The sequence below is a fragment of the Diabrotica virgifera genome, chromosome 7 (assembly GCF_917563875.1).
Source record: "Diabrotica virgifera virgifera chromosome 7, PGI_DIABVI_V3a".
In the NCBI taxonomy this organism is placed as follows: domain Eukaryota; kingdom Metazoa; phylum Arthropoda; class Insecta; order Coleoptera; family Chrysomelidae; genus Diabrotica; species Diabrotica virgifera.
Window position 1 is genome coordinate 44,984,235 of NC_065449.1, and position 12,079 is coordinate 44,996,313.

Genomic DNA, 12,079 nt, shown 5'->3' on the forward strand with positions numbered 1-12,079 from the left:
GTTAAATGAAATCAACCCAACTCAAGAATATCCTCGGGATAGTATCACGAGGTTTTTTCCTGGTTTTCCCTCGTGATTTACTATGGAATCTCTAACGCGAGAATTTTACTGCCACCGTTGCATTTGGTTGTCTTTTTAAAGACAGATTACATGCTATGACTTTTTGTGGCGGATATTCTTGAGTTGGGTTGATTTCATGTAATCAAATGAACTAACTATCTTTTAGTAAAGTCGTCCCAGGAACGCAACTCGTCAATATTGGCAATATCATTTTAAAGTCTTCTACTTTAAAATGTATAATACATGTCTGAATTGCCGATATAAATGAGTCAGATTAAATAAATTATTAGAAGAATTTTTTACTAAGCAACAACATTTTTGTTTAATTTAGTATTATTTTGTATTTTGACAACGACACCCGACTTGGGCGTCGAAACGTTAATAAAATCATTTTTTTGGTAAAATTGTGGCTTATTTCCCATTGAAAATAGCTGATTGATATATAACTGTAATAACTAACATTTACATATATTTAACTAACATAATAAAAATATATTATACCTAGATATATCGCCACCGCCTACGAAAAGTATAACTCCGAAAAATGCCGTTAAGAGTAGAATTTTCAATGAACGTCGCAAAAAATATTATTTTTTGAGGAGAATCAGCAAAAAACATCATTTTTGTTTGTGGGTCCACGAAAATTATAATTACTAAAACGTTCTCAGAAATAATTGTTTTCGTCGGCAGAAACAGAAACAGAAAGGGAAATAATTGTTTTCGTCGGCATCTATTATGAACTAAATCTTTTCGTTATAAATATTTTGGGAGTTATAATCTTCGCGGACACGCATATAAAAACAATGGTATCGCCAACACTTATCAAAGAGTTATTTTTTTCACTGGAAATGTATTAGGAATCACATTAATCATAGGTACCAGCGATATATGCACACACATACGTACACATATATAAACACGCACATACATATCTGCACATATATTTGGCGAAACCGGCCTATACTCTATTCCACGAACATACGCCTGTTTTGGATTACTTCGACAACGAATATTTTACTGTGCAAAATAAGAACGAAAGTAAATTGCAAATTACATTGTTGTTTATTGGAATAATTATTAGCGCCATTTACTTTCGTACTTCTTATGCTGCACAGTAAAATATTCGTTGTCGAAGTAATCCAAAACAGGCGTATGTTCGTGGAATGGCCCATATTAACACTGTGATGGTCAAGAATTTATAAAGCCAGTGTAAGACCAATAATGGCATATGCATCAGAAACAAGACGCGACACAGCCACAATACAAACGCTACTAGAAACGGCAGAGATGAGAGTACTAAGAAGAATTACAGGAAGTACGCTGAGAGATCGAAAAGAAAATGTAAAGTACAGTGTATAAATGAATGGACACTAAATAGAAAAAAAGAATGGAATAACCACAAAAGGCAGCATGTGGGAGACCCGTGTTGTCAAAACAACGAGAGATAAATCACCAATGAGTAGAAGAAGTATCGGCCGACCGCGCAAACGATACAAGAATCTACAGGTCGAGCAAGTCTCGTAAATTTCACGATTGCGAGCCACGCTTCACGCAACCGTGTTTGCGTACTTGTGTTTCGAGTTGCGTGGTCGTGCGGAGCTATATTTACCAAATTAATCGTTTCTACTGATTCATAATAATTAAATCAATATGTCAATATGGCTACTGGATGTAAAAGATAAATTTATTCTATCTGTTCTTAATGAGTTTTAGATAATTTTAGTTGTATTTCTTTGTAATTTTGTGTTGTACAAAGATTAATTTAACATTTTCTCTGGAAGTATTAATTTAGAAAGATAATATTATGCTTCATTGGTGTTGTGTTTTGAAGTGTGAAATGCAAAGTATGTAATTGTGATAAAGTCAAGATAAAGTTCACTTTTAAACTGAACTAAAGAAGGTATCTGAGAGACAACAATGGTTAAATGCAATACAATGTACAGGTTTTGCTAGCGAAATGAAAATTTTCCTGTCCTGTCTGCTGTAATCATTTTATATCTGGTAAGTTACAATTACAACAGTAACGATTTTTGAAGATGTTAACATTTTAATCTTATAGGAAAACCAGCCGACTTAATCGATAATATCAATCTCCAGATTGGGTTCCTTCAATAAATATGGGCTATAAACACAATGAAATAAGTTCCCCAAAATCTAAAATGGAGTGGTATCAAAGGAGAATTAAAGGGAAAAATATTCATATTGAAATTATTTATAAGGCACTGGACTGTCTTAAATTCTACAATAATACTAGGTGGGTAAATGATTTTAGACATTTTTCATTAAGAGTAGATTAAGATTAAGTAGATTTTCATTCAGTAGATTTAAGACTTGTTTACACGGGTAGAGTAATGATGCAAGTACTTGATAGAGTAGAGTAACTCTACCTGTAAAAATGCTCAGCACAGTAGAATAGCTGGTAGAGTGTATAGTTGGAGTTAAAGTAGAGTGACTAGCAACCTATGGCAAAATAACTACTCTATGACCACCACTACTGCCAAAATGTCTACTCGGCTGCACACTCTACCCATGGAACACGCTCAATTATGGCAGAATAGAGTAGGTAGGAGAGTACATGGGGGCGCTGTCATTCTGGCTGGAATTGTGTTTTGTGTAAATAGTGAAAATGAAGTTCACCGAAGATGAAACTTTAAAACTTGTAGAGCTATAATACGGCGAATACCAGTGTTTATGGAATTTAGGTAGTGTATACTACAGAAATAAAAGTTTGCAGCAAGCTGTGGAGGATGAAATCGTCGAAAGAATGGCAAAGGGGGCTTTGGAGTAAACGAGCTTAAGCAAAAAATTAAGAATTTAAGGTGCACTTATAATCAAGAGTGTTTAAAAATACAAAAATCGGTTTCACTATACTAGCATCAGTACTATACTTGTACTCTCCTCATGTGAATGGTATCAAGCCATTTTTGGTAGAGTACTACCGCTACTCTACTCTCCTCAAAACTCTACCCATGTAAACAAGTCTTTAGAAACAGTGGAAAATGAGGTAGCTAGTAGAGTAGTAGTAGAGTAAAATATACTGGTTTAGCAAATTACAATGTTTTAAGGTACTTAATACAGTAGCGATAAACAGGTAGCCAAAACGTGTTCCAAGATTGTCACTGTAATTTTGAATATTTTTTCGAGGCATTTGGCACACGTATTCGTAAAATAATAAAGAATGGCGGTACAGAGCCCAATTTGAAAAATATATTAATATGTGGAAATTACTCTGTAATTATACAATATTTAAAAAACGAGCCTGTACCGCCATTAAGAAGAACAAAAAAATACACTTTCTTCAAATAAACTTTTTTATCCGATGCCTAGATTTTGTGTAATTTTGGAACTACTAATGAAATAAAAAATTTTAGTAGTTCCAAAATAACACAAAATCGGATAAAAAAGTTGTATTTGAAGAAAGTGTATTTTTTTGTTCTTCTTAATGGCGGTACAAGCTCGTTTTTTTATATTGTATTTAATTACAGAGTAATTTCCACATATTAATATATTTTTCAAATTGGGCTCTGTACCGCCATTCTTTATTATATTACGAATATGTGTGCCAAATATCTTGAAAAAATATTCAAAATTACAGCTGCAATCTTGGAACACATTTTCGCTACCTGTTGATCGATACTGTTTCCTCTTAAGATAGTTTTAATAGTTATTTATGATATAAGTATTAAAAGTACAATTTTAAGACGCGCATGTGAAAGTTAACTTGAAAAAATAATTTTATTAATGTTTTGACTTCCAAATCAGATGTCATTGTCAAAATACAAAATATTCATTATTATTAGGTTTATTCTAGCAAACAGTCAAACTAGTCAAAAACCATCAGCAAACAGTTGATCAGTAAAAGAACATAATACAGTCACCAGTGCGATCCCCTCTACTCGCGCTGATGGACTATTCGCTGGTGCTGATGGTCCACTATTCGCTGATGGTTTCAAACTGATGCTAGAACAAACCTATTATTATTATGCATATCATTATCTGTAAATAATATTTCTTCTGATTGTTAATTGTAAAGGATAGAAAAATTACCATTTATTTTATTTTTTTTAGAATCAGCTGAGAGAAGTGGTCTACAAAAAACCAGGAAGGAAACGGAATATGTGGCTACGAAAGGCAAAAGAAAGGTTTACAAAGCAAATGTGACACATTTTTTTGAAATATTTAGGAATATCAGTAAATTGCATTAAAAAAATGTATGAAAAGATTTTGTTCAATAAAAATGTTTATAAGTATTTATCAAGGATGTATTATTTGGTATGGCCACATATCGTCAGTGATGTAATAATACATCCTATCTGTTTTTTCATGAGTTTTGTAAGAGAGACTAAAAACTTGTCTTAGGGTCACCTCCTGTTTTCATATGATATTTTTTGACTTGTTTTGTAGTAAATTAAACTATCTATGAACTACAAAACAAGTCAAAACTTACATATGAACACAGGAGGTGACCTTAAAACATGTTTTTCCATCTCTCATACAAAACTCATGAAAAAACAGATAGGAGGTATTGTCACATCAGCAAGGATGTACAGTGATGAGTGCCCTAATAACCGGCAAAATATGGGCAACATATTTAGTTGTGAGATAAAAAGAAATGAAACTAGTCGAGCTGGGAAATTTAGCGAAATTAACCTTTAAATTTACGTTATATTGATCCCACCTTTACACATATCGGAGGAGTATGTCAACTAAAACTGTCACTGTGACAGTGGTAGTTTCCAAACTCGTCTGATACGTCTGAAGGTGGTACACAATCAATACAATCTAAATGTATAAGTTAATATCGCTAAATTTCCCAGCTCGACTAGTTTCATGTCTTTTTATCTCACTACTTAATACATCTTTTGTGCTATTTTGCCGGTTATTAGAGCGCTCATCACTGTATTTCTGGTATATCCAGGGAATGTCTACAAAATATATTTTGAATGTCCAGAGAACATTCGTGGACATTCATGGAATGTTCCAATAAGACATTCAGGTAATGTTTAAAATGCTGACACAGGATTTTCCTGGGATGTTCAGGGAACATGTTTTCGGGGATATTCCAGGAATTTTTCAATGTCTGTGTACCTTCTATGGACCTATATGGAATATTTTGGTGTTATTACCGCCGCACTCCACTTGCGATTTGTAATCAGGAAGATTGAACACATTGTTTCAAATACAAGTCAATCCATTTGTGACTAAATAATCATGGATTGACTTCTATTTGAAAGAATGTGTTCAATCTTCACAACTACAAATCGCAAGTGGAGTCCGGCGCTTAGGGCTACTTCCTCTTCAGTATTATGTATTATACTACAGAAATCAGGAACTTTCCTTCTAAATATATGTATGCATCTTGGCCATCAAACATATTCTTCCAAACATTTTTTTAAGGGGTTACATAGGTCTTGTGGGTAAAAAAAGTGACTTTTTAAAAAAATTATATCTCGAAAACTAAAATTTATTTTTATTTATAATTGGAACATGTAAAAGTATAGTACTTAAGGTAGTCTCAAAAAAAGTTTCAGCCAAAAATATTCATTTTTGTAGAGTTTAAGTTTTTTAGCGTTGGCAGCATAACTAAGTCCAGTCTCATCTGAAATCAAAAAGTTTCTTGTAGTTTATACCTCTGGCTAGAATATGAACGAAGGAATTAAAAAAAATGAAATTTGAAGATTTTACATAAGTTTAAACACATTTTTGACCCCAATTTTTCTCATTTTTAAAGTAGTTTTTTTTATAAAACAAAAATGACCTCATCTAATAAAAAATCCTTTGTTCATTCACTAGCCAGAGGTATAAACTACAAGAAACTTTGATTTCAGATGAGACTTTACTTGTTATGCTGCTCACCGCAAAAAAGGACTGTTGTTGAAAAATTGCAGTCAACTCTACAAAAATGAATATTTTTGGCTGAAATTTTTTTGAGAGTACTATACTTTTACATGTTTCAATTATAAATAAAAATAATTTTTAGTTTCCAAGATATAATTTTTTTAAAAAGTCACTTTTTTTACCTGCAAGACAACAACAAATTGTTGATTTCAAATTGTAACAGTTGTTTTGCAAAGTATTCTGCCCTCTTGTATTTTCTGTGTTATCTTCATCATACAATTACTTCATCTAAAAACTTTCTGCGATATATTCGCAACAACAAAAACAAACAAAACAAAAAAAAAATAAAACAAAAGTTTAACCACCTTCACACCACAGAATCAAGGGCCCTGATTCTAATTCATTTCGACAGTCGCAATTTCATTTCGACACCGCCATGACAGCCGCAGAAAATAGCGATTCTTATTCATTTCGATATTAGTTACAACTGGGGATATTAATCTTATCATGTTGAGACTGCTCAGAATTTGGGTTGGCGCTCCCGTTTATTGGAACTTGTTGATAGTCTGGGAAAATTATCGAAAAAATGCCATTTTTGGGAAAAATTATTTACCAGCTATTTTATTGCTAAAATCGAATCTTAAGATTGCATATACAGTGCGTCCATAAAGTAACGCATAAATTCATTATTTCGTAAACCAGCGACATTAATGAAAAATCCTGAAACGGGTCGATTTTTATTTTTAGATTCAGATTTTTTGGCATATATATCATACTAGTGACGTCATCCATCTGGGCGCGATGACGTAATCGATGATTTTTTTAAATGAGAATGGTCATGTGATAGCTCATTTGAAAGGGTATTCAATTCTCTATTCACTAATATAAACATTTACCTAATTATTTATACAAGGTGTTCAAAAAACATTTTTTTAATTAAAATAATTGAAACAAAAAGAAGAATGTACGTAATTTATTTAATTCAAAATACGTTTTACTGTTGTCCGAAAACAGGAAAAAAATGTTTATTTGAGAAATAAATATTGTTTTTTGCTTAAATTCAATGTTAAAGCTGCCACCCATCTGTCGCTTGGCAGTTTGAACATTTCGTTTAAGCGAAAATCAATGTTTATTTGTCAAATAAAATTTTTTTCTGTTTACTGACAGTAGTAAAATGTATTTTGAATTAAATAATTACATTATATTCTTCTTTTTGTCTCACTTATTTTAATTAAAAAATGTTTTTTGAACACACTGTATAAATAATTATGTTAATGTTTATATTCTTGGATAGAGAATTGAATACCCTTTTAAATGAGCTATCATATGACCCCTATTCTCATTTAAAAAAATCATCGATTACGTCATCACGCCCAGATGGATGACTTCATTAGTATGATATATATGCCAAAAAACCGTAATTTAAAAATAAAAATCGACGTGTTTCGGGAATTTTCCTTAAAGTAACCAGTTTACGAAATAACGAATTTATGCGTTACTTTATTAGTAATATGGGGTATGACAAGTCCGCAGAAAGTGTGTTATTTTATTTATAAACAAATTAGCACTTCTAAATCTTCTTTATTTTTCAATTAGTGGTCTGTAACTCCTAAAATTTTTCCTTTGAGCCAAAAACACTCAAATAAAAATTCACCGTAATTTAGTTCTGCACAAAGTTATTTTTTTTTCCGATTTCCTTCAACAAAAATTTTACTCAGAAAATCCGAGTTTTCCCAAAAAATCTGCAATTTTCAATTAAAATTTTAGGGAAGTACCTAATTATTTATCAATAATTAAATAATTAATGACATGAAAGATTTATTATAGTAGATTATACAGAGGGGCTAAATTATGGAATAAATTCATTTCTTTAAAACGGACGATTTTGGAGCAAAATCCCGAAAGAGGTCGATTTTTATTTTTAAATTACAATTTTTTGGCATATATTTCTTACTAGTGACGTCATCCATCTGAGCGTGATGACGTAATCGATAATTTTGTTAATGGGAATAGGGGTCGTGTGGTAGGTCATTTGAAAGGGCGTTCAATTCTCTATTCAGTAATATAAACATTATTATCATTAGGTATTTATACAGGGTTGCCAAAAAAAATTTTTGAATTTTAATTTATTTAACTCAAAATACATTGTACTGCTGTCAGAAAATAGAAGAAAAGGTTTATTTCACAAATAAGCATTTCTTTTCGCTTAAATTAAATCACAAACAGCCTCCCTCCTACCTATTGGCAGTTTGAACATTTAATTTAAGCTAAAAGCAATGTTTATTTGCAAAATAAACATTTTTTTCTATTTTCTGACAGCAATAGAATGTATTTTGAGTTAAATAAATTACATGCATTCTTCTTCTTGCGTCAATTAATTTAATTCAAAAATTTTTTTGGCCTCCCTGTATAAATAATGATATTAATGTTTATAATACTGAATAGAGAATTGAACGCCTTTGTAAATGAGCTACAACACGAACCCCTATTCCTATTTAAAAAAATAATCGATTACGTCATCACCCTCGGATGGATGACGTCACTAGTTTGAAATATATGCCAAGAAATTTAATTTAAAAATAAAAATCGACCTGTTTCGGGATTTTTCTCTAAAATCGTAAAAAATTTTAGAGAAAATGAATTTATTCCATAATTTAGCCCCCCTCTGTATATCAGGAGACCGGCGACAATCTAACCAATAGTTTAGCAATAATTAAAATGTTAATTAAAAAATTTCGGTCGAAATAATAACCAGAAAGATTATGATACACCAGAATAACTATGATTTTCGTATAAAAAAGCACTATACCTATTCAACGTTCCTCACAGGATTGAAATTGGACCATTTGAGCGGTCTCAGGAATGTTATAAAGAAACAATTTTTTGGCTTATAAACAAATAGAACCCCTCAGAAAATATTAGATTTAATTAAATTAAGTTAACGCTGTTGAAAAGGGCACGGCTTCTGTGTCCTTTTCGAAGAAAAACAAATTGAATTGCGAGGAGTGATTCCAGGTATAACCGGTCAAATCTGACCGGCATTTGTGACAGAGTTATAAACAACAGGATTTTAATCTTTGAACCATTAGATACCTTTTAATTCCGGTCCTCTTTGTACATACAAATTTTCATATCTTCAAGACACTTATAACAAAAAAGATTTATGTCACTGTCACCAAATTATTTAATTATTGATAAATAATTACTTCCCTCAAATTTTAGTTGAAAATTAAAGATTTTGTTTGGAAAACCCGAATTTTCCGAGGAAAATTTCCGTCGAAGGAAATTGGAATAAATTATCAATGTGCAGAATTACTGTCAATTTTTATGTGAGTGTTTTGGTTTAAAGTTAAAATTTTCGGAGTTATAGAGCAATAATAAAAAAAGATTTCGGAGCGCTAATTTGTTTATAAACAAAATAGCACACTTTCTGTGGACCTTGCACAGCTATATTACTAATATAGGAAGTCTTAAGATTTGATTTCAGCATGTCCAGCAATAAAATAGCTGGTAATTAATTTTTCTTGTTTTTTACTAATTTTCCCAGATTTTTACCTTACATCTTTCATTGAGTTGATGATTCATGTTGTGGACATTCTCAATTATTATATTTCTAATTTAATACTATTCTATCTAATTCCTCAAAACAAGCAAATTTCAATTAAACCCAGCTATATTATAATACCTTTTGCTTTAGTTTTCCTTGCAAGAAATAAACAAAACACATCTAAACTAAACCTAACCTCGCTTTTGGCCAATCGTTCATCTCCGTGTCAAATAATTTCGACAGTCGAAATTATAATATCAACACCCTTTTTAAAGTCGCTATTAATTTCGATAGTCGCTATTTCATGACGTCACTTCGTTAGTTCAACTAAAATCCACAAGGCTCGCACAATCGCATTTCAACCGTCGCCATATTGAAAGCGACTTGTTTAGTGTCGAAATTTGATTTAGAATCAGGGCCAAGATCAAGCAATCAAGTTACACAAATTTTCAAACACCTCACCTGACCCTGACACAGCGTCTCAAGTACGATTGCGGATTGCGCGAATTGGTAAATATAACTCCGCACGACCACGCAACTTGAAACACAAGTACGCAAACACGGTTGCGTGAATCGTGGCTCGCAATCGTGAAATTTACGAGACTTGCTCGACCTGTAGATTCTTGTGCAAACGATGGAGTGAAAACCTTCCATAGAGGTATCAATCCACCAATGCACAAGCAATTCGCTTATAAAGAGGAAGAAGAAGAAGAAATATACGACATACCAAGAAAAATAAACAAATAAAAAAATAATTTTTCAAATCAAATTTTTGGAAAATGTGAATGGATATTTTTTTAGTACAGCATTTTATTATATTATATGCTTATTTACCTCTTAACAGTAGAACATTCAGCCTATGGAAATCGAAAATGATTTCAGTAGTTCCAATATGGCTAATTGTCTCTTCTAATAATGATTCTGTTGATTTTTGAGCATTAAATGCAAGATTATGAGACTTTAAACTACCAGATTTTTGTGTTTCTGGAAAAACTCTTCTGAAAAAGCCCATTAATTCCACCAATGTTTGCTGATTTGCTGAAAAATAAAGCATTCAACTATTTTATATTATATAAGGATAATGCTAATTTTCAGAAGAAATATGAGTAAGTTTGAATACTAAAAGAAGTCGCACTGGACCAAATCTGGAGAATACGGAGGATGGTGCAGCAGTTCGTAGCCCAAGTCAACCAATTTGTGTGAGCCGGTTCGTCGTCGTGGTGGAAGACTTTTTCTTCACCAAGTAGAGCCGTTTTTCTGTAATTCTACGTCAAATTGGTCCAATAATTCGGCATAATAGACCCTCTGACCATTTAGGTGATAAATTAGGATAGGACAGTCTTCGCCTTCTTCGGAGCACGTTCGCTAGTTGAAATCTTCTGTTCGTCGACGGTCATGAAACCACTCAGAAACTCTTTCAAATGGCGCTTAAACAGAGTTAAACACTGCTCTGAAGTAGTCTCACGGTTGCGCTTGCTGTCCAGAGCAAATTTGTTGAACAAGTTGAGAAAATGCAGCACCCATCGAGTCAACAGCTTTCTTATGGCCAAAATTTCATGCCGGATACGACCCCCGCGGTCTTTTGAGATGCCTACTGTCTCAGCTATCTCTGCACACCTTCAATCGGTGGCTTGCCTATACGAGGTCGTAGGATTTTATCAAGTGGTAGCCGTTTTCGGAGCACCTGGGTGTGGCTCATCAAAAACGGACGTGCGACCATGTTGACACTGGTTAAACCAATTTTTGACAGTTGCCATCGAAGGAGAAGAGTCACAGTACACAGCATCCAAGAGCTCTTTGATTTCGCTGCGCGATTTCCGTTTTTTCACAACAAAACTACGGGTCAGATTCGGCTGAAATTTTGACATTAGCCGTCTACACCATGACATTAGCCATATATACGATAATAAAATTGTCTTGTATAGTGGCGCCATCGTGCGGTAAGGCTAGTACTTATCGGAGCACAGTCGTATACCTATTTAATTGAATACTGTAATATAAATCAACCTAATAATTTATGTAAAAGAATATTGTTATTAATGGTTCTACAACTATTTTACCTATTATATCCAAGTTGTTAAACTGTATATTAGCAATCTGCATGGGTTTTGGACCAGTGATCAATTGTATCTCTATAGATATTAAAGCCTCTGCATCAACTTCTAGTATATTCTTCATAAGTCCTTCTCTAGGTGAGGTAGCTAGTGTATTCAACGCCTAAAAATTTATAAAATGAATATTTGCATAGGAAAACTTACAAAATTACGGCATTTAGGCGGTTTTTCACTTGCAACTCGGCTGCATTTTGAGTAACGTAGCTTTTAGCTCAAATTAAAGAAAAAAACTACCAACTTTAAAAAAAGAGCGTGGCACTTGCGGAGTGCCGACAGAAGTTAATACTTCTTATAGATTCGATTCGATCCGATTCGATTTAAATTATCTATTTTTTTTTCAATTATATTTAATTTTATTTAATTTATTATACTTTTATTTAATTTTATCTAATTTTATTTAATTTTATCTAATTTTAATTAATTTTATCTAATTTTATTTAATTTTACTAATTTTATTTATTTTTATTTGATTTTATTTAATTTCGTTTAATTTTATTCAGTGTTATTTTATTTTGTTTTA

The 12,079-nt window shown here is 32.3% G+C and overlaps 1 protein-coding gene and 1 long non-coding RNA gene across 3 annotated transcripts in view; one reads left to right on the top strand and one right to left on the bottom strand.

The window, feature by feature from the left end:
• LOC114329221 (intermembrane lipid transfer protein Vps13D) overlaps nucleotides 1-12,079 on the bottom strand; it is a 184,098-nt gene that overhangs the window by 102,406 nt on the left and 69,613 nt on the right. Inside the window, exons 14-15 of the mRNA XM_028278261.2 lie at nucleotides 11,506-11,662; nucleotides 10,280-10,483 (exon numbers count right to left, since the gene is read on the bottom strand). Coding sequence (XP_028134062.1) covers nucleotides 10,280-10,483; nucleotides 11,506-11,662 — 361 coding nt within the window. The remainder of the gene's footprint in view (nucleotides 1-10,279; nucleotides 10,484-11,505; nucleotides 11,663-12,079) is intronic.
• LOC126887921 (uncharacterized) overlaps nucleotides 1,555-12,079 on the top strand; it is a 75,755-nt gene continuing 65,230 nt past the window's right edge. Inside the window, exons 1-3 of one of the 2 annotated variants that reach the window (XR_007699288.1) lie at nucleotides 1,555-2,061; nucleotides 2,120-2,314; nucleotides 4,129-4,310. This is a non-coding gene — a long non-coding RNA (uncharacterized LOC126887921). Of the gene's footprint in view, nucleotides 2,062-2,119; nucleotides 2,315-4,128; nucleotides 4,311-12,079 lie in introns of those variants that run through there. The other variant, XR_007699289.1, reaches the window with a different exon arrangement.